Source organism: Nuphar pumila, chromosome 5, assembly GCF_984573655.1.
Source record: "Nuphar pumila chromosome 5, dmNupPumi1.hap1.1, whole genome shotgun sequence".
In the NCBI taxonomy this organism is placed as follows: Eukaryota; Viridiplantae; Streptophyta; class Magnoliopsida; order Nymphaeales; family Nymphaeaceae; genus Nuphar; species Nuphar pumila.
This window is the reverse complement of record NC_143253.1, coordinates 114,840,858-114,868,398: the sequence shown is the minus strand read 5'-3', so window position 1 is coordinate 114,868,398 and position 27,541 is coordinate 114,840,858. Positions and strand designations below refer to the sequence as shown.

Here is a 27,541-nt window from a genome sequence, read left to right as displayed (position 1 = left end):
TTCCAATTTACAAAAGCACTAAATATATCATCTAAAAAAGAACCATATAATCTCCATAATCTACATTAGGTTGTGTCAGATCAGAAGGGTCATTTCATCATTTTACTAATCCATTGGCTGCAGAGGAATTTTGGTCATTACACAGGTTGTAGCCCGTCTTGGGCAGCATTGTAATACTTACTTTCTTTGCTTCTTCGATGTAATTTGATGTAACTTGCTGTCCTAGTTATGTTTGTGATGTCTTTGTAACTTGTTATGTTAAGATAAGTTGTACCCTTAATTGTAATTTTGCCCTTCTAGGGTTTTAACTTTTATATATTAATGAGAATAAGTAGGTTCTCCCAAACCTGTGAGAGAATCCGGGATCATGTTCCATGGTTTCTCTTATTCCTTCCATGTGCTGTCATTGATTTTCATAGCATCAGAACACCACGATCGCTTCCTTTCTCATGCCATCCACTGATCGTGGTTGAAGCATCCTTCTGGGTTAGTCTTTTGACCTAATATTTTTTCTCTACCTTACAACTTTTCTTTCTTCCTTTCCTTCTCCTTCCTCTTTCTTCTTTTCTTTCTTTTCACTCCTGGCAAGCTGCTGGCCTGAGATCAGTGACACATCAATAGTCAGTTGAATCCATCCATATGGCTGTTGTTGACCGCTGTGAGATTGCTGATGTCAGTTGTATGACACTGCTGACATCATCCTGATGTCAACAACCTTTCTTTGCAGATACTACTATCTTTATTCTAATCCTATTTTATGTGACCAAGCCTTTGCATTTTATTTTCTTATGTAATCAAGGATGGTGCTTCTTCTATAACTTCAAGAAAATCCGAGTCAAATTTACCCTGGAAAAATCCTAGTCGCTGTAGAAAGAGGTTGTGGTATGAGGTACATCAAGCTGTTGAATCATTTAGATGGGACACTTCCACCATTGCAATTCATATCTTAGACAAACACCAAAGAGGATCGATCCTTTAAGAACTTTGTGATCCCTAATCCAACTTGTAAGGACTGACACACTAAAGACTAGGGTCTCAAAGGTTGGAACTCAACTTTGTCAGATGAGATTCTGTGCAGGTTATAGAGACAACAGAATTATGGAATGAAGTCCACAACTTTGTACGCACAAGTGTTCCAAGCGAACATCATGAATTTAAGAGATGACTTGTTGACTGCAAAGAGGATAAGTTAGTGTTTAAGTACTTGAATAAAACAGAACATATATGTGACCACCATGAAATGATTCAGCAACAAGTGTTAAATTTACATAAAGTCTACTACGCACTGTGGGGGTTGGGAGAGGAATATAAGAGCTTTCCCATAAGTGTGATGTCACAACTCCATACCGAACCATTATAAAGCCTCACCTTCTTTTGTTGCAACAATGTGTCTTCCAAAGAAGAAAAAAGAACAAAAGTAACACATACAGCACACAAGATGTATTGTGCTTCTAATCGAGATGGTTGTGGAAGAGGAAGAAGCATGAGAGCAAATCATAGAAGCCAACCTAATAACTATGGGTGAATGCAAGATATGGCAATCAATACAAGTATACAACTATAATGGTGGTCATGGACTTGCCACTAAGAGGCATGGAGATTATGACAGAGCCTTTAATAATGATGGTTGTGGTTTACTGCCAACTCTAGAGACCAAGGCTACTGCCCTTTGTTTGCCCCTGTTGTAGTAATATAAACCTTGTCCTTACAAAGGTTGTGGTTCTATTATTATTGGAGATGTGTCAGTGATCCCATTACACATATGGGAGTGGTTAATCTTAAATTTTGAGGTCTCAATACTATTTGTAATGTCTTTTTGGTTTCTAGCTTCCAAAGAAATCATATTTTTGTGTCTCAGATGTCTCGCGAAAATAATCTATCCTTCTTTACCCAATTTTGTTTTCTTGAAAGATTTATCAACAGCAGCAAATGAATGCTAATGGATTGTAGTGCAAAGAATTCTATATCCTAGACAATCCCTCAAAAAAGCTCCAGGTTCTTGCTTCATTAGTCAATAATGATGCATCTATTAGGCATCATAGATTAGGTCATTGTAGTAGGGAGTTCTAGTTATGTTTGTTGGCTTGATGATACTTAAGTTACAGATGTCAGTTAGAAAGGCATGTTTATTTACCATTTATTAAAAGCACTAAAAGATTTTCTTTTAGTCCTGAATTAACACATAACAATGTCAGGACCAGCTCCAGTTCCTTCCCTTTCTGGGTTCTGTTATCATGTGGTGTATGTCGATGATTTACTATAAATTAACTTGTTTTTCTTGAGAAATAAATCCAGGGTACATGAGACCTTTACGAAGTTTAAGATTGAAAATCATTATAGCAAAAAGGCATCGCCTTTCTTTGTAGTGATGGAGGAGGGAGAATATTCATTAGTTTCTTTTAAAAGCTACTTAAGGGACAATGGCATAGATCAATAAATATCCTGTGCACATACTCTACAACAAAATGAAGGGCTGAAAAGGAAACACCAATATGTTACTCAATTGGTCATGTCCTTACATTCACTAGTGGAGTTCTTAGATTTGAATTGAAACATCCTATATGGCAGCATGTTTGATTAATAGACTGCCAAATGATACCATATGAGACGTTCACTACCAAAGTGCTTGAATATTTACATCTCAGAAGCTGTGTGTTGGTATGGATGCATATTGATGAGTCTAAAAGAAGAAAGTATGGATGCATATTGATGAATCTAAAAGAAGAAAGTTTGATCCTAAATCTGAGCCATGTATTTTTATGTGGCATCTTGATAGTTATAAGGGATATAGATGCTATTCTCCAAGGCCTTAAAGGATACTAACATCAAGGCATGTGACTTTTGATGAGCGCAAATTATTCATTCCACCTAAGCTGGATGATGCAGAAAAAGAACAGGTACCTGAAAGCAATACGGAGGTTGAATCAGAAAAGGAGCCTTTTTTTTAAATGCAGATGATAAGCCCAAAGAAGTTAGCAAGGAAGTCAGAGAAGAGTAGTGGTCAATCTCTCGCAATCTAGGAGAAGATTTTGAAAAGTCCTAACCAAATGAAGAGCTAAATAATGAAAGATGAAGAGCAGTTCTAATGATATGCATGCCGAAAGTATGCAGCAATCTCCTTATAAGCTGCCAGTACAAAATAAAAAATTGGAGATTTATGCCAATCGTTCAAAGCAGGTCTGGCTTGGGAATGACACAAGCTCAAGTTAGGAACAAGCCCAAGCAGCAGACACCGATATGTATGAAGATTATCACAAGGGCAAGAAGCATCAGCACATGAAGGATTAAGGTTGACGTATGAAGGGCATCTTATTAACATATGGATATCCTATGAATGATTTTCTCATGAGTACAAAGATTTTACTAGAACCTAGTAACTACAATGAGTTAACAAAAGATAAAATGTGAGTGAGTGCCATCACTGGACAGATGGAGGCTGTCACGGGCTTAATTGAAAACGCTGTGCGGCACATGGTGATTCCCACATGGCGGGCTGGAACAAAGGCAATGCGTTATAATAAGATTTGGGATACTATGCCGAGATCCAAAGTTAGGAATGTTGTTGAGTGCAAATGGGTCTAATAAAGTATAAATATAAGTCTGATGGGACTATTGAAAGGTACAAGGCGAGATTTGTTGCTTAAGGATATACCCAGAAATGCAGTTTAAACTATGTAGAAACATTTAAACCCGCCATGAAAATTATCATAGTAAGAGTTGTTTTATCCTTAGCACTTTCTTATGGATGGAATTTATATTAACTTCATGTTAAACACGGCTTCCTAGATGGAGATTTAAAGGAAGACTGCACATAAAAGGTCCATAATAAAGGCATTCATATTTTTGGGCACTAAGTTACAGCAATGAGGGTTTAAACATAATGCAAAATGGGATTGAAAGCACCAACGATGGAGAACTGAGAAGCAAAGCCATTAGAGCTAAACCTCATTCTCTCCAGGACGATGATAGTAAAGGAGTTTACAACATTCTGACCCAGTAAGTTTACTACCTCATGTGCCACACTGACATACATTTGTCTATTCACATGAATGAACTTGTTGATTGTGCTCATACTGCCTCCTTCTTGCACTCATCTTCACATGAGGATGTAACAATTAGTGGCTACTTGAACCAAAGGCACAGGAACAAAAACTAAAACTAATAATTTACCAGTTCCATTTACAAAAAAATTCTCGAGATTTGACAGGTACTATGTCACATATGTAAGGTGTGTGGATGTGGGGAACAACTGTACAAGATACAAAGGGGATTATAAAAAGTTTGCAATCCATTTTACAATTTTTCTCATTACCCTTCACGGGTAAATAATCTGCACATTGACCATAAGTTGGCTAGATTATAAAGTGGATAAATAAGACAGGAAAGGTCTGAAACCCGGTTCACCCATACCCATGAGTATCCAGTACCTATGTCGCATAGACATGGAGATGGGCACAAGACACTACAAAAACACGCTTGACATGAAGTGTTGATGAACATACCAAATAAAAATGTAGAAGCTAATTTCATGCTTAAAGGTATTCAAACACCACAATAGTGGTCTTCTCACTTTACTACCATAAGGAGTTTTTTGTTTGTAACAGATTGTTGCTCTTTTCCACTAATGTTATTAGAGATAGGTAAAACAATAACTGCCAAAAGTATCATAATTACATAGTGAAATCAGACAAGACCTGAGATAATATCAGTCTTCGAGGGATAAGCTCCTCATGGCGTCGTGCACAAAACTCCCAAGAGCATATCTAGTAGATAACAGAAAAGAAATGAAATCATTATGGTCATATAAAATTTTATGCTTATTAAGAAAAAGATTAAAAATAATATAGCAAGACATTATGACCGAATCTCTTCTAAAAACCATACCTTTAGATCCATAGAGAAAACAACCCTAAGTTGTCCATCACGTACTACACGCAGTTGCTCAAACACACTTTCCTGGACTGCCTTTCCATAATCCAAGACAATATGACCAGATGGTGTTTGATACTCACGAGGCATGTCTACGTATAGAAGTTCTTCCAAAGTTCCGCTGTCATATTTGATTTTACATAGTCTTGGCAACACCTCCACAGTTGTCTCTGAACAAAAAAATTATCATATCAATCAGAACCTACAAAAAGCTACTTTAGTGTGGCACCCTTGCATCTGCACTATTGACAAATGGAGGCATCATAATATTTAGCACCTTAGAATGTGTGTGTGTGTGTGTGTGGGGGGGGGGGGGGGGGGGGGGAAGACTACTGGACATATTCTACATGAATGTGAACAGACAGCAGTCAAATCCACAAACAAACAGCAAAAGAATAAATCACATACCAAAGCCGCGACCAGGTTTTATATTGCATATTTCACAGTGCCATACATCCTGGAAATTTAGAGCACGTCAATATAGAAAGAATTCAAGTTTTGTGCAGATTATGTCTGTTTTGAGAAGGTATATAAAATCCTGCATTATTCTTAAAAAAAAGGTACCATGAACCTTAATTGCCTCCATTATATTCCTGTGAAGATCAATGGGGTTGAAAACATGCAATATGAGGAAGAAAGGAAGAAGAGAAAAAGGCAAAAAAAAAACATACCTGAGGGAAAACACCAGTGGTTTGCCGCCCATTGCCATACAAAGAAACACACCAGCGCTTCTTGGCATGTGGAGCAAAGTATTCTGATACAAACTTCCGCCAAAACTCAATGTTGTTATCCTGTGGCATGATAATTTGAAACAGAAATTAAGTATTGTAAGTAGCTTCACCATTGAAATTAAGAAAATTACATAACATCACACCAAACATGCAAGGGAAGCAAAGATTACAGCAGGTCTATGTTGTTGGTGATACATATATTGTGTCAACCTCCGAGCGCACATTCCTTGCTCATACATAATTGGTTTTATGTTAGTTCTCAGAGGCAGATTGTGTGGTTGAAACTGCTGCATGGTTTGCTGCTGCAATTGCGAGCATTGCAGAGGCAATGTCTTAAACATCTGTTGTTGTTGCTGCTGCTGCTGCTGCTGTTGCAAGAGCCGCTGCTGCTGCAAAAGACTCATCTGTGCAACCTGCAATTGCATTTGCTGTGAGGACTGCTGAGACATTTGCAAAAGCTGCTGCTGTTGCTGTTGCTGTTGCTGTTGCTGTTGCTGTTGCAAAAACAGTGACTGGTCTGAATGCTGAGGCTCACTTTTAATTCCTGCAATACTTCTTAAAGAAGTCATCTGCTGTTGCTGCTGCTGTGGCTGTTGTTGTTGCTGCTGTTGTGGTTCCAACTTCACAGGGCCCATAGTTCGCAGAGTCTGCAACTGTTGCTGTGCAGATTGCTCATTAGCCACTTGGGGCTCCATTTTCACAGGCACCAGACCACGCAAGGATGTCAATGACTGCTGTCCACTTTGATCACCAGTTAGCGCTCTAAGAGACTGCAATTGCTGCTGCTGACTTGCTCTCAAGCCAACGTTGTTCTGAGCAGAAAATTGTTGCAACCCCCTTACCCCGAGCATATGGGGAGACTGAATTTGCATTTTATTAGATGAATCATGCCCCTGTTGACCATGCTGAAAGTTCTGCATCTCAAGCTGTTGTGGATGGTGTGGGTCTTGAGACAGTTGATTATTGGAATTTGGGAAATGAGAAGATCCAGAGCCCATGAGAGAGCCATTTATGCCAGGTGAAATAGCACCAGAAGCATTCGATGAGGTGAATGACAGAGGTGAAGCATTAAATCCCAGTCCGCTGCCAATGCCAGTGAGTGGATCAGATTCTGCACCCATGCCAATACCTCCCCTCTGAATATTCCCTGATCCAGAAAGGCCAGGATTTGGACCAGCATGCTGTGGTCCATTCCCCCCACCGAAAGGTTGGTTAACACCAATGCCTGAATTCCCTCCACCACTAAGCAGTGAAGAAACATTTGACAAGCTGCCTAGCAAATTTATATTTCTGTACTGAGAATGTGGCGAAACAAGTGAGGAAAAAGCAGATTGTGCAGGAACAGATCCACCTTGGCCTCCTAAAAGACCAGAATTTGTTCGTAAGAGCGCCGGGGTAATTGTTTGGGCACCCCCCACGGGTGTCGAAGGCCCTGATGGCACCATGTTTCACACTGATGCCTTTGCTCAGACACCAAACAGGTGATAGAACCACCCAGTTTCAGCAATAAAGCTACCTCAGGCACAAGCCCGATTTGCAAATATGTAATTCAGACATTTCCTATTCCCTATCTACAATTCTGAACAGTTATGTGTATGGTGAACAATACAGCAAACATTAATCACTCAATGAATAACACTGAGACAATCGGAACGATAGTACCACATGTTTTTCAACTCAAATTCCTTCATTTCATCTTCAACATGACTCATCCAAATTACAGAACGCTCAACATAGATAAATACCGAAGAACACAATCTTGAAGCCCGATTTCATCATGGAAACAGTCAATACAATCGCAACCACCGACCACAATTCGACCCAAACACTATCAATAGCCTCCGAACAAAGGAAAACGATGATAAAGCACAGAAGCAACGATCCACCATGCACACAGTCGGCAGATCCACGATCAAACCTCTCGAATTCAAAAACGAAGGACATGTTCAGAACGCATCACTGCTACCAAACTATCATCCCTACCGACAAAAATGACACCAACACCATGAAACTCCGACTGTTCGATCCATGTTCCTAATCAATCACAAAGGGAAAGAGATCAACACAACAACCCATAAAAAACAAGGAAACTCAGCAAGATCGCCGGAAGGAAAACGTAACACAGCAAACACCAAGCACCAAAGCCACTCCAATTACAACCGTACGCTCAAAGTAACAAAGTAACACCACCAAATTAAAAACTCCCTAAAAACCCCACCTTTATTCACGAAAACACTAAAACTCCTTGGTGAAAGCCATCAAAAATCCAAAGAGGCGAAAATTTGAGCACCACCGTGAACCACCATCATCCCCAAATCCCACCCCTCCCTTTACACAACCCACAAACCCTAGAAACAAGTAAAATAAAGGGTTTTTTATACTGTCTTAATGCCTAACGAAGAATAAAAGAAAATGAACGCGATCTACCGATCGAGCGGAGCCCCCACGCTTCGAGCGCCCGGAATTCTAGGGTTTCCGAGCTTTAAAATATAAGGAAAAGTCTTTCATTTGATACAGTGGGAAGAAAGAAGACCGTACCAGACTGAGACGACGATGACGAAGATGAAGACGACTCTCTCGAGCTAGGACTGTGTCGGAGGCGTCAACTGGGAAGCTTCTAGAAGGGCGAAGAAACCCTAGAAATCGTTCTCTCCTCCTCTCCTTCGTCCTCTCTCTCCCGCTGAAACAGCAGACGCACCGCGGTGTTCTTCTTTCTCTTCGTTCTCTCCCTCTCACATTTACTCCCGCTTCTCTCTCCTCCTCCTCTCTCTAAACTGCCCTCATTCTCTCTCTAACCCTTTCTTTCTCTCTCTAAACCGCCCTCAATCTCTCTCCAACCCATTTATGTTTCTCTCAAGACCACCTCATTCCCTAGAGGTTCCCACTTCCAAACGTGCCCTAATCCTTTCTTTTTCTGTAACTCTCTCTCTCTCTCTCTCTCTCTCTCTCTCTCTCTCTAGGCCACTTTATCTCTCTAACCCAAGTTTCCCTTTTTCTCTCTAGACCGCCCTCGTTTCTCTCTCTAACAACCTCTTTCTCTCACTAACGCACCAATATCTCTTCCCCTGAAGGCCTGAACCACCCTCCTTCTCTCTAGACCTCTCTCTCTCTCTCTAGCCCAATTCAGAGTCAGTTTTTCTCCTTCTTCCATTCTCTTTCTTCTCTCTCTAAAAGGGCCGCCATTCTCTCACTGAAGCTCTTTTCTCTTTCTAGAGTCAAAGCGTTCTCTCTATCTCCTCTCTCAACCAAAACGTTCTCGCGGACGTCAAAATTCCATTCAATCGGGGTTTATAGTTCATACATTCTCCCCCTTTTACAAGGAAAAATTAAAACCGAGAAATTAAGAAAAAAAATAATAAACAAAAGTCAACTCTCAGTCCCTAACGCGTGCGACTCGCACGAGCCAGTAGTCGAGGCCACCCCGATGGGCAACTCGGGCGGTTCGGATTTTAGAACCGGAATCAGTTACTGTCTCGGACATTTTTCTTTGGTTTTGTTGGAGAGACTCGGACCGTCGGACGATTCCAGTTTCACGAGTGACCGATTCTAACTGAATCAGCACACTCGAGCCCGATTTGGATTCCATTCGAAAAACAGCCTCAATATATATGCACTGTTGCCCGGCCCAACTGGGCTCTTGCCGGTTTCGAGCTCAGCTCATCGGGCTTGGTCTGGGTCAGATTCGGTCGGGCCCTTTAAGTCTGACTAGTAAACAGGTCAGCCCAAGTCGAGCTCCATTGACATAATGCTTCAGTTCTACCCGGACTATGGACCATTTCCTAATCGGATCGACCATGCTCAAGATCTATCAGGTTTGGGGCTGCACGAGGTAGCCCAAACTCTGTCTATCTCAGATTCGGGACCAAGCCAGACATCCACCTCTACTTGTAGAATTACAACAACAACAACTACGCCTTCATCCCAAAACAATTGGGGTTAGCGATATGAACCAAAAAAGAAATTCATTTTGGGTCTTCCACATGAATCCTTTTCCTCCAATCATTTCTATCCAATGTCATGTCCTCGGTGAGGTTCAAAGCATTCATATCCTTTCCTATCATCTCCATCCAAGTCTTCCTGGGCCTACCCCGATCTCTTTTAACTAATATATTTTCCCATTTCTCCAACCCTCTACTTGTAGAATTACCCGGTGAAAATTGTATTATTGCAGCCTTTCATAAATTTCACATTTCTGGCTCAACGATGAAACTTTGCTCGTTTCTTTTTTTTTTAAGATCGACCGATCAAATCATACTTTTGCACAAAATAGTGGTCAATTTGATGTTGGTGCAGATGATAGGAATGGATCCTGTGTTCGGGTTAGGGATGCAGCCTGTCATAAGGTCAGTATCAAGTTTTCTTAATAAGATTAGGGATGGCAGTTGATAGGGGGTAGTCCATTCACCAGTTTTGATTTTAACATCTATTTTATGTTTCATATATTTCATTCCTAGTTCAAACGGAGTGAAGCCCCATTTCTCTAGTCCTTTCGCCTCTGTTAGAGGAAGGAGATAGAAAAATATAAGAGGTCATGTCGCTCATTAGAGGAAGAAGCTAAAGGAGAGGTGAGAGATTTGAGAAAGGGTTTTATGTTAGGGTTAATAATATATATATATATATATGATTTTATAATATGTATAAAAGTATAATAGTAAATTCTTTAACGGAAATTGGGATAGGACGGGGCAAATGACAAAAGTTTGTGGTACAGAGACTCTCTGTTATACAGTGATGCGTACCCAAGTTTTTGACAATATGGATCAAGTAAACTTTGATCTAAATTTCAATCCACCAAGTGTTATTGGCCTATGGGGCCACCCTACGGGACGCCCTCTCCTATTTCTGGCTTTGGTTAAATGTGAAAAATCTAAGTATGAATTAGGTCTAATTTGGATGAACTTAAAAATAAACACTTTATTTCTGGAGTCGCTAAAAATGGGAGAGCTAGAATTAGAGAAGAGGGCGTCCTTCTCTATTTATGGAGTTCAAAAGAAGTTGTAATACCTCTTTGGGAAAGGAGAAAGGAATTCAAAGTAGGGGTCCAAGTTTTAGAGATGAAAGACTTTATTTCTTGTTTGGTTCAACTAGGCTTAACTCATAATAGTTTTAGCCTATTTGGGTTTAACTATGATTAGTCTTAGTTTATTTTGGGTTTAACTAGATTTAGGCTTAGATTTAATATTTGCTTGTGAAATTGTGTAAGGCATTATGTGTTCCTGGTATAGTGATCTTGTATTTGGCTTGAGAAAAAATGAATGAAATTGAAATTGCTCACCCTCTCAATTTCATCTCTCTTGCTCATGTCCCTCTCTTTCAAGGATGTTTCTTTTTATTCTCACGAGTCTCTACCCACGATTCGTTATGTTTATGTGTGTTGATAGGTCTGCTCACTATAGTAGACCAAGGTTGCAGCCAAGGCCCACCTCAATGCCCTAAACTGATCCCATGAAGCCCTGGCCTTCCCCTGAACCATCATTTACAGCAGAGCCTACCCAAGTTAGCCTAAGTTCAATTAGTAGTGCAAGCTCATTCCTTTAACCCAAAGATAGTTTAGAACTCACCTATCTCATTTAGCCCAAGCCTAAAATCTAGCTAACCTTAACAAGTGTCAAGACTTCAAAAAACCGCTCAACCCTAACGGTTAAGTACCTGAGTAGGACCCAATATATTTTAAGGTGCCTAGTGTCTACTCTCGAAATCCTATGATTTATTGAACTTTCTTTAAATAGTTCTCGATTTTATAAGTTGGTTTTTCAATCCCAAAAACCTAGTATGTTCCTGTCCTATCATATATATTCGGCCACTTACCCAAACTTAGTCTGAGGTGTCTAAAAACAATTCTTTCAGATTTAAGATTTTTTTTGTGGTGATTTTGAGCTTTTTTTACTGAACCATTTAAGAAACCTACACCCTATTTACTGGTGTTGACCCTAGACCTTTATCAAAAAGCGCATACCAATGTATCATACAAATATGTCATGTACAAAAGATCGTATGAAATGAATACATGAATCCCAAGATATAGATGGGCGAAGTAGGACAAAAAATAAATTTTATATTTATTGTAGAAACAACACAGAAAATGAAAATCCGATGAGAGTCACTGGAAAGATTTAATTCCATGCTACTCTCAACCCAAATCAGACCTCACCACGACTTAGACAGGGTATAAGGACCCTATTTCACAAATCCAAAGCAATTTCACTATTGGATTTGACAGCAGATGGCTAGAATTAGCTGATCTACATATTAGCTGTCAGATTTCTCAATTTACACAACTGAATGAGTCGAAGAATGCTTTCACACTCATTCTATAGCTTAATTCAAGGGAATTATCAGAGAAAATGATTCAGATAACTCTAATTACTGTATATCTAGAGTTTTAGAGTCAATATCTAGAACTCCATCTACTAAAATTCACAGGAAGTAGGCAAGATTATGCCGAATCTCACCTATAGATAGCTTGATCTTGATAGATCAGTTCTCTAAGAGCTTGTTCTACTTAGTTATGCATCTCACTAATCGATCTAATCTTCATATGTGCCTTTGGAATCACTATAAGAAAAACGTGAATTAGTGACTGACGATATTCGTCGCTAAACTGTTTAGCAATAAATTAGTGACGGATTAGCGATGGATATCGTTTGTCGCATAATCCTGATTGCTAATTAGTGACAAAACTTATCTATCGCTATTTTCATCGCTAATTTGGAATAAATTAGCGACATATCATGTCCGTCGTGAGTCCGTCTCTAAATAAGCACTGATTTGGGTTTGCAGCGGATTATATTATGTTGTTAAAATAGCGACGAAATTAGCAACAAAATATAATCTGTCACAAACCATCAAAATTCATCGCAAAATTAAAAAAAATAATAATTTAAAAAAAAGTGCCCTGAGGCGTGCGCCTCATACACCTTGAGGCGTACATGCCTTGAATTTTTTAATCAAATGAGGGTCAAAGTCCTCATTTGACCAAAAATTAGGGTTTTTTTACACAGTTTTAACTAAGCTGCTAGTAAAAAACCGGGTATGATCCATAAGAAACCGGATCTCAAACATAAGCCCAGGGAAAAAAAATTGTTCGGGGGCGCCCCCCCTGAACCTCCACCCGCTGACCGCGCAGCGGGACCCACACCAGATGGAACCCCCAGCCCTCCTTCCTGTAAGGAAAAAAACTCTGAATCAGGCTCCACAACTCATCACGTGTCCCCTAATGGGCACAACTTTGACCAAGTCTTATTATTGTTATATATATATATGTATATATATAGAGAGAGAGAGATTTAAAATTTTAGTTGGTTAACTGGTGTGACATGTCAGCTTTGTGGTGTCTGAGTAAGGTGCTTCTCCATGAGCATAGGGTCTAATATACTAAGTTTAGTGTTTTATTTCTCACTATTTTTTTCACCTGCAGATGTTCAATGAAAAATTATATTTGAATTCTGAATTGAGAAAACTAAGTACTATTTGATTGTTGTAAATTTCAATAAAAAATTCTGAATTGTGTTTACAGATCACATACCCAGAAAAAGATGAGCTAATGGCACACAGACCAAACAAATTTAGTGAATGTTTGATTTTTATAAGCTACATCAACCACATCCACCATAGAGACAATGCTTTGATATCGAGAGTTTAAAAAGATTAAAAATATATAAATAATAAGAAAAAAGATAAAAATAATAATAGTTTTGCATGATTTTTCTTGCAAAAATATAAATAAACAAGTTTTAAAAGATTTTAAAATATAAAGAAACAAAAAATATAGAAAATATATGCTTAAAATATTTAAAAAATAAGAATTTTCCATACTATGCTATTTTTTTCGGGTATTTTCTAGTACAGAATCCACCCAACAACCTGCATAACTGCTTGAGGAACAAAATTATATATGATGCAGGAACTTCACAATGAATTTATACCAGGCACTATCTTCCCCTTCCAAATACTCAAACAATACCATTTGAGAGTTTGAAAGTAACATTTCAAATCAACAGAATACTGAGATACATTGATTACTTAGACCAAGATCACATGAGAGCTTATCTCAATAGAATATGTTTCCCTTCCAAACACTCAAACAATACCTTGATTACTTAGACCAAGATCACATGAGAGCTGCAAAACAAGTGATGCAAAAAAATAATATTTTACATTGACATATGTACACAAAGTTATGCCATTACAAGAAATGAATATCTCCTCCTACCACTGATTTAAAAATATCCATATTCATATCTTGTCAGAAATATCTATTCTTTTGAACATATTTTATAAGGGCTACATCTTTCAATATTTCTCAATGACAATAAGAGGTATATGATATTTGTCAACTTGGAAGCCTTATGCCTTTCCAAAGTTCTACACAGTTCATCCAATCTTAGACGATGAGATTTGACAATTCACTCAAATCTGTTTGAAAAAAATTATAAGGGAAAAAAAGAAAGAGAATATCTAATGTTTTCCTTCTTTCTTTATGTGTGTGTGCATCCATGTGCGTGCACATCATATTCCAACATACCTTTTCATTTGATGTTCCATAAGCTTGTGCTAAATTTCCAACTAAAGTTTTTTCCAGTGGTAACAAAATATTCAACTTAAGTTGTTTGACTCCATTACCATCTTCATTTCCTTTTCCATTTTCTAGCTCATACTGGGGATCCAGTTTGTCATCTGCCTATTGCAAAATTAGAGCTTATTATGAATCTTTACATGGAACTTTGGAATATACAGAATTTGTATTGAAGAAGAGACCAAACATGATGAAATAGAAAGGTGACAGACCATACTACAAAGAGAGAAAATCCTGACTGATTACTTGAACTTCCCTTATCTTGAATAAAGCTTCATTCTGCCAACTCCATTCTTCTGCATTTCCTTCAGAAATGCTGGAATCTTTATGTCTGAGATTAACAGGAACAAATCCTGGTGATGCCAGGTTATCCTCTAGTTTTCCACAAATTTCAAAATAGCTGAGATCCTAAACAATAGGAATACTAACAGGACCATGATGAAAACTGGTTTTATTGTGAGGGCTTGTCTTTGAAAAGTCACAACATGTTTCATATGTTGCATTCTTCAGTGTTCAAGTCGGTTTTAGTAATGCTAGTTTCAAAATCATTTATGCAATGATATCAGAAGAGTTACCATTGCTGGAGTTGAAGGGGAGCCTGTCACACTTACAGAATCAGTAACTGAAGCAATAGGTGCTGCTTTTGCTGCATGGTTGTTAGAAAAAAAACAATGTAGATTTGTCAAAGCGTTTGAGAATTTCTGTGGGGCATGGCTCAAGGATATCAGCACAAGCGCTGCAAGTATTTATATTTTCATGCTTCCCAGACATAAAAAATGTATTTTTTAGTTGAAGTATTGATAAAATTCCACTTAATTTTATTATTGTTACTAATTGATTGATATCAGTACTAGAAGACTGTTTTCTTCCTGTTTTTGGCCTCTTGTTGGTTGTTGTTAAAATAGTAAACACCTAGTTTGAAAAAAAATGTTGATCGAATTTTCATCAATACCTTTGCATGTGCTACTGCTGCATGGTTAGTTGATTTAATTTGTATGCTTATCAACCTTTATGTCTCCCTTCAATATATGTTTGACCATAGTTCTTAGATCCTGTAACTTACATAATTGTCATGGTGCACAACTTGATTGCTGAACCATGGGACTCCAATTCAGCCAACATGAACCTCTCTCTCACAGACACAAGAAATTTTCACCCTATAACCTTAAAACTCTCGGGTTTAAGGTCATCTCTTAGTTCACTTCAAAATGCCCTTGCTTCACCTTCCATAAAGTAGGCTGAATGGAGAAGCTAACGTGTTTTTTTTTATATTCAAGCTAATTAAGACTTGAGTCACTCATTTTCCTGATCAAAACCTTTTCCAAGGTGTTTACTAATTTATTCTATTAGAAAGGTGCATTAAGGTTGTAAAATGTGTATCATGGCTAGCATACTAAATGCCAAATTCAACACTGTATAATAAACCATTATGAAAAATATAGACATTGTAACATATACAATTTAAATTGAGTAGTAAAAAATTAAAGTGGCATGAATGAAGCTGAATAGATGTCTTAAGAAACAGTAAGTAGAATCAGTAAACAAACATACAACAATGCAAAAATCAGGTTCCAGCAAATGCATGACTACAAGACGGCTACTTCACTAACCTGCCAGAGTTCAAGTTCAGTGGAAACTTTTAACTGCTTAAACCTGGTGTCTTGGTAAAGTTGTAAGCTCTCAGAAGCTGACAAATCAGGTCTATCCACATTCAACAGTTTTTTATCAAATTTGGATAACTCCAAATGTACAAAATTGGATCGAACACTAATTGCCAATTTAGCAAATGAATTCAACAATAGATTCTAACTGTCGATGCATATAAACAAACAAAATATCCAAAAAAATTGTCTAACACAACCACTTAGCACAGACTTACATTTGAGACTCATAGAAGGGTCAATATCAATCATTAAACATGTCAAATTTAACCCCAATGGGACCCAAACAATATAGTAGATTACATAGAGAATAGCATGGTTTAACCTCGCTTTCTTGAGCATTCTATCAAACAGTTTGTATGCCTATTCAATGAACTGGTTCAAACCCTAAAAGCACGAACATTGAACCAGAGCGTGTCGAACAGGCCACAACATTGAGCGTAGGCTTTGTTTGGAAACAAGCAAGGACGTTAAACCACGAGTCTGACCGGGATCCGAACACAACACCAAATGGGATGACTCAGCCTGACCCGTTGTGGAAGTAGATTGATAAGGGCCAAGGCTAGGTCTTCTCTCTACGTTAACGTTTGGTCCCACCATGACACAATGCAATCCTTGAAAACGAGTCCTATGCAAAACTATCTCTCTCTGCCTGACTTTTTTTTGGCTTGCCGTCAGCCTATAAGAGTTTTTTCATGTTTTTTTGTTTAAATCTGACTATGTAGATGTGTTCTATGTGCTTGATTTTATAGGAATTAACTCTTGAATCCCTCGATTCTGACTTGCAGATGCAGGTAGGTTTTTATAAGATTTAAAATTTTCATAAAATATCTAAGGCTAAAAAATCATGTTTTTATCCAAACAATACGGTCCTAAAAAAATTTGGCCATCCCAAACACATCTTCAAAGTCAGATTTGTTAAAAAACAACCCAAAAATGTCTGTTTGCTGGCAGTAATCTGGCTGTAGACCCAAAAAAGTGGTAGGCAACTACCACTTTCTCTCCATATGTATATATATAAAAGTTGTGTCTTGTTCCTAACTTTAGTGTGGACCATATCCATAATAATTTGTTAGTGTTACCCTATATATAGCTGATGTGCCCAACTTTAGTGTGGATCATATCCATAATAATTGGGTAGTCTTATCCTACGTACAATTCTACAAATGTGGTCTCGTATGAGAATTTTACTAAGTCTATAGACTCTATTTGGAAACTAGTAAACCAAAAAGTTTAAGCATTGAAAAAATGGTGGTGTCGTTTGGAATCTGGTAGCTGGGATGGACGTTTATGCATTTGGGATGGGAGGTGAGTAGGGGTGGCAATCGTGTCGGGTCGACCCGATGGGTTGGCGGGTCAGCATACCTCAACCCGAACCCGACCCGTTTATTAAACGGGTCGACTGTGGCAAACACGAACCCGACCCGTTTAATAAACGGGTAACCCGACACGACCCGCCAACCCATTTAATAAATGGGTTGGGTCGGGTAAACGGGTTCTCAGGTTCGCGGGTCAGGTTGACGGGTCGGGTTGGTGGGTTGAAGGGTTGGGTTGGCAGACGGGTTGGCGGGTCGGGTTGGCGGGTTGACCCACCCGCCTAACCCGTTTATTAAACGGGTCAGCAGGGTTGGCGGGTTGGCATACCCCCAACCCGAACCCGACATGTTTAATAAACGGGTTACGCGGGTCGACCCGTTTATTAAATGGGTTGGCTTAAGCCCAACCCAAACCCGCCTAAGAGGCGGGTTGGCAGGTCGGGTCAAAAATTGCCACCCCTAGAGGTGAGGCCCTTTTCTCTCTTGCATTCACTAAAGAATGGATTTGGCAGCTGCCACGTCTTTAAATGCAAAAAGGCCCATGATTCCATGAGCCTTGTGATACCAAAAGTTCATTATCATTTCATCCTTAACTCATGTTCAATATGGATTAGTTTGATACAAACCTTGAAATTAAGAGGTTAAAGCGCATCATATTGAAAATCCTAGGTTATATACTCTTGGAGCTCTCATTTTTATGTTTAAGTAATTTTATAAGTTTTTAGAGTCTCAATCTTTATGAAAATAACCATGAAATTATATATATGCCGCTAAAGTTGAAAGTTGAACAAAAGATTTATTATAGAAAATAACAACTTGTCTATTTTATGCAAATTTCAATTAAGAGCAAAAATTGAAAAGTTAAGTCAAATCAATATTGACAAAAATCAAACTCCCATCTCAACTACCAGATTCCAAACAGGGCCTAAGCTCCCATCCCAGCTACCAGTTTCTAAACATCCACCACTAAACACCCATCAACAGGTTTTTTTTTTTTACCATGCATCAAACAAATGCATAAACTCCCATCGCATCCCAGAGGTCAGTTTCACTAATTTACTATTTATGAAAAAACTGCCTAACATTTTAGAAATTACATCCAGCTTTCTGATTCTATAATTTGCGTATTAAAGTCACACTTGATCCTCATCGTGAAGGTGACTAAATTGCCATCACTATTGATTAGTTTAGACTTTAGTGAAAAATATATAACATGACATGCATAGTTGTTGACATGCTGTGGACAAAATTATCATTTTATATCTCAAGCATAAATGCATTCACATAAAGTAGGCACCTGAATGTAATAACCCAAATGTTAAACAGTTTTTTGTAAATAATTAATTGGTTAGAACATGTAGAGGACTTTTGTAAATTATATCGTCCAATGTTTATAGTTTCCTCTATCCTTAGGGATGTCACGGGGGTCGGATGTAACCCGATATCCGGTTAGTCGGATTCACTATTAATTTTGCATTGAAATCATATTAAAGCCTGAATCCGAATCCACTTAGATGTAAATATCGGGTTTTAGAATAGTTGGATCCAGATTTGGTTTTATCTTTTTTTGTCTAAATCCTGACCCGATTAAGTTGAATTGGGTAATGCCTAGATCCGACTTGAATCTGACCCGTTGACATGCCTACCTACCCTAATCCTAATCCTATGCAATATAGAATCAGAAACAAGGGGTATTGACGTTAAAAATTTGTTTCTTTATGACTTTTTCTAAAATGACAGTTTTGATATTTGATTTGAGAATGTAATAATACATTTATTTGGGAATGTGTATATATTAAAAAAAAAGTGTATTATTTACATTGCACGTCTATAATCTCTCTCTCTCTCTCTCTCGACCTAATTATTTTGGTTTTTCAGATAAAAACTTTAATTATTTACTTCTCAAGATATTTAAAACTGCCTAAGTTTCACAACCTCCCTTATCTATGTAACTTTTTAACCTTTTCTGTTTAATAAAATGTCCATGAAAAGCTCATTTCAAATATCAACTTAAATTACAACTTTTAAAGAAATGAGCTCACAAAATTTATAAAGTGTACAAAAAAATATATGAATTCGGACTTTCAAAGCGAGTTTTTAGAAAGCGAGCTTCCTAGTTTTGCAGGACTCTAGAGACCAAGGTTACTGCCCCACTGCAGAGTATATCCAGCTTCGACCCTATGACAATCAAGGACCGATGTCATAGTTGGCGGGTCGGCGGTTTGGCGGGTCGGGTTGGTGGGTTGGCGGGTTGACCCACCTGCCTAACCCGTTTATTAAACGGGTCAGCCGGGTTGGCATACCCCTAACATGAACCCGACCCGTTTAATAAACGGGTTAGGCGGGTCGACCCGTTTATTAAACAGGTTTGCTTTTGCCCAACCCGAACACGCTTAAAAGACGGGTTGGCGGGTCGTGTCAGGTTTTGCCACCCCTACTCATCACCATTGGGGAGCAAAATTGCATGTGGCTTTCGTTCGTGGAAAAGCAAGATCGTGATTGGGGTATGACAAAGAGTACGATTTACGGAGAACTTGCCCATGTTGAATCTTGAACGATTAAAGTAATAATTCTAATTTTTTAATTCCTCAAAAAAGGGGGATAAACGGTAGTGATGTGACCACTTTTTAAGTAGTTCCCTTTAATTTATGTTACAAAAAGGGACATTTATCTGCTAAGGCATTTTCGCTTGTCAACAAATAAATAAATAAGTAAATAAAAAGATTGGTACCGTGTTGGCTCCCTTGGGATGTCAAACGGTTAGGATTTAAGGTGATGGTACTGGGTTTAGTTTCTGGTCCAGTCAAAAGAGAAACTAGAGATGGGCACTGGACTGAGCTCGAACCCGGCTGACTCGGGCTGGCCCGGTCCAGCCTGTTATTATGTATGTATATAATATATTATATATAACATAATACATATTATAATATTATATATATATATATAACATAATATATAATATAATACATTGTATAAATAATATACATTATATAATAGGCCCAACTTGTCCCGATTAGGCCCATGGGCTAAGGGGCATGCCGTGGGCCAGGGTTTTCCCAACAGGCTGACCCGAATGGGCCTTTGGCTTGGCCCGTCATTGATGGGCCCGGTGGTTGACTGTGTCGTTCCGGTCCATTAGCGGGCCAGACGGATGCCCACCCTTAAGAGAAACCATATCCAGGTACTATAAGGATTAGAGACACAGTAAAATAAGTGTTTTTTTAAAATCTTTTTTTACATTAAAAAATTGCAGATCTTAATCGGAACGCAGGTCAGACCCGAGTCTGGTGTGAAATTTCACAAACCATACCTGGCTCCATATATTAATCAGACACATTGAGTTCGATCCAGATCCAGATCCTAATCGAACCTAATTTTTATCTCCAAACCCTGAGCCTATAGGGTTTGGTATGGATCAGGTCCAGGTCAAAATGACCCATCGACATCCTTAATCTGAATCCACTATCATAGATAATGTCCAATTAATAATCGGATCTGGGTTTGGTACATAGTATTACGTTCCAGGCTATAACTGAATCCAAACTTAATTCGAGTTCCGTCTGAATACATGTATATGATCTATCACCACAGAGGCGGTATCCCATGTGGTAAACCGGGTCCTGTGTCAAGCTGAAGGCCCGGGATCGAACCCCTCTGCCACATGGGGCAGCTGTTGTTCTGGTAGGAGTCTGCCTAACCCGGTAACCCCAGCTTACCTTTAAAAAAAAAATGTATATGATTTATCCAATTAGCTATTTAAACTGGCCTATCCAAACCAAAACCAATTTTAGCTTTCCTCGTCCACATCATGACCAATATTTTGGATAAGCTTTCTAGTGTACTTGTGAAGTACAACCTGACAAGCAAACAGTGGTTGAAGGGTTCAAAGAAGTCCCTATTGTATTTGTCTTCCTTTATTGGTGTACCCCTTCCAATTAAGATGGGGGTGTAGTACACGTTGAGTCTTATGTACTATTTGGCCATGAAATATATAATGGTACTTTGTTGACAACTTATCTTCTTCCAAACTGGATCTTAAAAGCATACTGTGATGAAGTCTGCTTGAACAGTAAATCCACTATCGCAAAGCATATTCCCAAAGTCACACAGCTTACAGTGATTGGATCCACGAGCACAAGAGAGCGTACCAATATACTCCTCTCTTTGCACACACATATATAAATAAATATATATAATATAGAAAAATATTGGTTACACTCTAAGTATTCTCTAGCAAAAACTCAAGGTTTTATTTTATCAATTTGACACTATAAATGTTTGTAAAAACATGATTTTTGAAATGGTGAAAATTCGAACCTGGATTGATGAATTTTGAAGCTTTCAAAAAATTCACATATGCAATGTTATCTGAATATTTGAAACATGCTTTGATTTTTTAACACTAGTATTGAGATATAAAAACTTGAAATTTTGTTTTGAGATCTCAATCCCTTTACAGTAGTTTCTGTTTTTCAAAGCTTATACTACAAGCGAGAAGAGAAGAAACAAGAGAGAGATAAAAAGAGAAGAAGACGAGGGTTTGAGAGTTGATTGGATCTTCGTGTCTTCTTGAACTCACTCGAATACATTCGCTTGGGCTTAAACATTTTTCAACTTGTTTTTTTTATCTTTTTTTTTCTTCTTTTGAACCTATGTAGCTTCTCTTTTTTATAAAGTTGCTAAACTTTTTCAGTAAGTTTAGCTTCCATATGATGAAAGTTATTTCATCATGAATGCTGGATGAATGCCATCTATACCTGTAACCATGCACTTTGACTTTCTATTTTATGACTTCCAGCCATGACATAGGTGAATGCTTAAGAGTCAAGGCGATGGATGGATGTAAGCATTTACTTCAATCGACAAGCACGATAAAAAAAACTTATCGTAACCGGTATCAATTATTATTTTTAAACATAACCTGCAAGCATGATAAGAGAGGTTTACTGTAATTAATATAGGTTACTCTTTTGTAACATAACCTGCAAGCATGATAAGAGAGGTTTACTGTAATTAATATAGGTTACTCTTTTGTAACATAACCTGCAAGCATGGTAAGAGAAATTTACTATAACTAATACAGATTACCCTATTGCAAGCACGATAAAATAGAGTTTACCATAACCAGCACAGGTTATCCCTCTTTACCATAACCTGCAAGAGTGATAAGAAAGATTTACCTTAACTAAGACATGATAAAATATGTTTACTGTAACCAGCATATGTTACATTTTTTTACCATAACCTGTAAGGATAGTAAAAGAGGTTTACCATAACACAGATTACTATCATTTACTGAACATAGTAAGAGAGATTTACTATAACCAACAGAGGTTACCCTCTTTTACCATATTATGGAAGCATGGTAAGAGATGTTTTACACTAGCATATTTATTTTATCATATGCAAATGGGTGCATATATTTAATAATTTTGACACTTGCACATAATTTTTTATCGATATTTAAATTAATTATTATTTTTGTGCAAACATGAACCTACCAAAACTGAATCAGCTCAATAATGAGGTGCATGTGGTCAAGCCCACATGCACGAGCTCTATTTGGGGCTACATGTGGGCTTTACCACACAAGATCCAATTTGCATCCACCATAGTTCAGACCAATGTTATCATAATCGAATCAACTTGGCCCCAATCAACCCCAAACCGATTCACTTTAGAGCCGAATTTGACCCTACTAAAAAAATCAGCCAATTCAACCCAAGTTGGCAGAATCAGCCCAATTCGAGCTGAGCGGTTGAATTGACCTCCTTTTTGTTTTGTTTTTTAATTTTAACAAGACTAAATTGACTGATTCAGCCTGAATCAGCTGTTTCACTGAATCCTTCAGAAAATTGGTTTCGGTTCAGAAACCGATTCCGACAAGATTGTTTCAGACCTCTAAAAAGCTTGACCCACTTGGATCTACCATGTTCCCATGATGGAGTAGTACCATTGAATTGTGTGGGGTATGATACCGACTCATACTTAGGCCCGGTTTTAGAATCTCCAAATAAATTTGGATCTGCTTACATCTGACCAATTGTCAGGTATTTGGTTAGAACCTGTCAATATATTTACCAATACATTCAATTAGTATATATTATAATACACAAGTTTCCTGGCTGGGTCCATCTATAGCTGAACCTGGCTTAGGAGGGTCCCCACAGATTGCACATGGATTTGGACCCAGTCAGTTAATTCTATATCTCTAGGAACCTAGATTAATCCCCAAAAGACCCTAAAAATTCCAAAAAATAGTGAGGATGGTAAGCCACAAATGCTTCCATCAATTTTAGCATTGTCTGCGCCGTTTCCTTAAGGTTTCTTGATTGGTGCCTTGTTTGCTTGTGAACAGGGAAGATCCAAATACTACACTTTTGCAAGCTAAGTGGCAGCATTCATACAACAACAACAACAACTACGCCTTCATCCCAAAACAATTGGGGTCGGCGATATGAACCAAAAAAGAAAATCATTTTGGGTCTTTCACATGAATCCTTCTCCTCCAATCATTTCTATCCAATGCCATGTCCTCAGTGAGGTTTAAAGCATTCATATTCTTTCCTATCATCTCCATCCAAGTCTTCTTAGGCCTACCCCGACCACTTTTATCTAATATATTTTTCCATTTCTACATCCTTCTAATTGGAGCATCATTAGGCTTTCGTTGAATATGTCCAAACTACCGTAAACGATTCTCTCTTATCTTATTTTCAATGGATGCAACGCCTACATTCTTACGTATCTCCTCGTTTCGAATCTTATCTTTTTATTGTATTTTCACACATCCATCTAAGCATGCGCATCTCAGCTACACTCATTTTTTGAATATGATGTCTCTTGACAGCCCAAAATTCCGTACCATATAGTAAACAAGCCTAATTGTCGTCCTATAAAACTTTTCCTTCAACCACAATGGCATTCTACGATCGCACAACACTCCGGTTGCACTTTTTCATTTCATCCACCCAACCTTTATCCTATGATTTACATCTTCATCAATTTCTCCATACTTTTGAATGATAGATCCCAAATATTTGAAACAGTCATCCACTGATATTTATTGCTCACCAAGCTTCACTACACTCCCATCAATACTTTGTTGCTTACTAAACCGACATTCCATATATTTTGTTTTACTCTTACTCAACTTAAAACCTCTTGCTTCCAATGTCTGTCTCCATAATTCTAACTTAGCATTAACCCCAACTCTAGACTCATCAATCAAAACAATATCATCAACAAACAATAAACACCACTGCACATTTTCTCGAATTGATCTCGTAAGCTCATCCATCACTATAGCAAATAGGATAGGGCTTAATGCAGATCATTGATGTAACCCAACCGTTATAAAAAAATTGGTTGTCATCCCTCCACAAGTATGGACATAAGTTACTACTCCTTCGTACATATATTTAATTATACTAATGTACTTGAGAGAAACACCTTTATTCATCATTGTCCACCAGAGAACATCCCTAGGTACTCTATTATATGACTTCTCCAAATCAATAAAAACCATATGCAAATCTTTGTTCCTCTCTCTATATCTCTCAATAAGTTGTCTAAGAAGATGTATAGCTTCCATAGTTGATCTTCCAGACATAAAACCAAATTGATTCTCTGATATCATGACAACCTTCCTTAACCTATACTCAACCACCCTCTTTCAAAGTTTCATAGTATGACTCATGAGTTTTATACTACGATAGTTTGTGCAATTTTGTATATCACCCTTATTCTTATATAGAGGCACCAAAGTACTCTTCCTCCACTCATTAGACATCTTATTTGTCCGCCAAATCTTGTTAAAAAAATTTGTCAATCATTCTAAACCTTTCTCACCCAAGCATTTTCAAGCCTCGCTAGGTATACCATCTGGGCCAACTGCCCTTCTTGATTTCATTTTCTTCAAAGCCTTTGCAATTTCTTTCTTTTGAATCTTGCGCATGAAGTCACGATTCATCTCATGAAAAGGAATGAAGAAGTCTCCAAGATCTTGAGCATGACTGTCATTAAATAGCTTATCAAAATAATCTTTTCATCTCTCTTTAATCTCCTCATCTTTGACTAAAACCCTTTGCGTTTCATCTTTGATACATCTAACCATACCCAGATCTCTCGATTTCTCATCTCTCATCTTTGCAAGCCTATAAATATCCTTCTCGCCCCCTTTGGTATCCAACTTGTCATAAACCTCCTTATATACCTTATCCCTCTCGTTTCAAACTACCTTTTTAGCTTCCTTCTTTGCTATCATATACTTCTCCAAATTCTCATTATCACGACTCTTAGTTAGATTTCTATAATACTCTCTTTTAACCTTAATAGCTAATTTGACATCCTCGTTTCACCATGATGTATCCTTACCTAGCGGTGCACCGCCTTTAAACTCACCCAATACCTTCTTAGCCACCTTTCTCATGCCACCCGCTATCTTATTCCACATTGATTCTGAATCTTCCTCGAGACACCAATCAACTTTCTTAACTACCTGCTCTACAAACATTCCTTGTTTAGTTCCTTTTAGTGCCCACCACTTAATTCTAGGATCTATCCTATGTCTATTCCTTTTGCGGCATTTTCGAATTCTAAGATCTAAAATTAAGACTCTATGTTGTGTAGCTACACTTTCTTCGGGTATAACCTTACAATCGATGCAACAACCCCTATCTCTCTTTCTAAGTAGAAAAAAATCTATCTAACTCGTATTAACCACACTTTTAAATATTACTAGGTGAGACTCCCTCTTCCTAAACCAAGTGTTTGCTAAGATCATATCATAGGACAAACCAAAATCTAAAATCCTTTCTTCACTTTCGTTTCTTTCTCCTATACCATTGCCTCCATGGATACTCTCAAATCCATCCCTACTAATGCCTACATGTCCATTAAGGTCACCGCCGATGAAAAGCTTTTCTCCATAAGATATCCCTAATACTACTCCATCTAAATCTTCCCAAAATTGACGCTTAATGAAATCATCTAAACCTACTCGAAGTGCATAAACACTAATAATATTAATAATATTCATACCTAATACTAATTTAATAAGTAAAATCCTATCACCCTTCCTACAGACCTCAACTACATTATCTATAAACTCACGACTGATAACAATCCCTACTCCATTTATATTCCTATTTATTCCTGTATACCAAATCTTATATCCCCAAGGTTCTATCACTTTTGCTTTCTCACCTACCCATTTGGTCTCTTGTAGACATAAAATATCCATCTTTCTCCTACACATAACATCTACTAACTCTACCAACTTACCAGTTAAAGACCCTATGTTCCAAGTGGCTAACCTAATTTTATGGTCTTTAACTATCTTATTTACCCCGACCCGTCCAACAAAGTGAGGAAACCCTTGCCTATTTGACACCACACCCGGGCGTCGGTGTGACGCATCACTTTTGGGTGACAACCTAGCAACCCTTGCCCATTTATCACTGCCTACAGGCCTATAGAGTATAGTGCGTCACTCAGTAGGGAATGCCCCAACGAAATTCTCATATTGGTTCATATTCATAGGGTGTGACTAAGTTTTTATGTTGGCTGTCACTGGCCTATCGCAACCTTCTTCCTTTATCCAGGCTTGGGACCGACAATGTATAACTAAACAGTTATACACAGGTGGAGTTGCACATTAATATTTGGACATAGCCAATTTATAAACAAGGACACTTTGCTAACTCTATGCACTCTCCTAAAAGTTCCATTTCAATCATCTGACATGATAATCGTGTGCGTTCGAACTCCTCCCTCTCAAATTTGTGGAAGATCCTCAGATTTCAAACTTCTATTAGGTAGCTACTGTAGTTCAAGGGGGCATAAAGCCCAGTAACATGAAGATACCCACACCTTTCATATGTTCAAAACCAACTCATCCTCACCATCCATTAAAGAAATCTGTGAGAGATCCTGCATCAAAAGGAGCCATTCCTGTGTAACCCTGTCCGATGGGCTTCGTTTAAGCTCTATCAGCCATCTCATTTGTGTTGAAAATTGGAATTTATCTGCAGTGATCAGTGGGACCGAAGCCTAGAGTCGTGCAATAATGACACTTTCTTAAAAGCGATAGTTGCTTCATTGAGCTGAACCCAAGTGCAGTAAGGTTGAACAAAACCTTGCTTTTGAGATACAAACAAGCCTGCAACTCATGTGTAATATCAGTCACTTCCACCATTGAGTAGACTGGCCACCATGACATGGATGACGTGAACAGTTTCACTAAAAATTGATTGAGAGAGAAAGCAACAAGATAAAGGAAGACTAAGGACTAAGCTCAAATAGACTAACTTGAGTCAACTAGAGTTT

The 27,541-nt window shown here is 38.1% G+C and overlaps 1 protein-coding gene across 1 annotated transcript in view; it reads right to left on the bottom strand.

Moving 5' to 3' along the window:
* The window catches only part of LOC149838245 (transcriptional corepressor SEUSS-like), a 29,763-nt gene extending 20,841 nt beyond the window's left edge, over window positions 1-8,922 (bottom strand). The window contains exons 1-6 of the mRNA XM_090006470.1: window positions 8,199-8,922; window positions 5,831-7,694; window positions 5,601-5,720; window positions 5,338-5,386; window positions 4,885-5,099; window positions 4,695-4,763 (exon numbers count right to left, since the gene is read on the bottom strand). Of these exons, the coding sequence (XP_089862596.1) occupies window positions 4,695-4,763; window positions 4,885-5,099; window positions 5,338-5,386; window positions 5,601-5,720; window positions 5,831-7,105 (1,728 nt within the window). The 5' untranslated portion in view covers window positions 7,106-7,694; window positions 8,199-8,922. The remainder of the gene's footprint in view (window positions 1-4,694; window positions 4,764-4,884; window positions 5,100-5,337; window positions 5,387-5,600; window positions 5,721-5,830; window positions 7,695-8,198) is intronic.
* Between the last annotated feature and the right edge of the window lie 18,619 nt (window positions 8,923-27,541).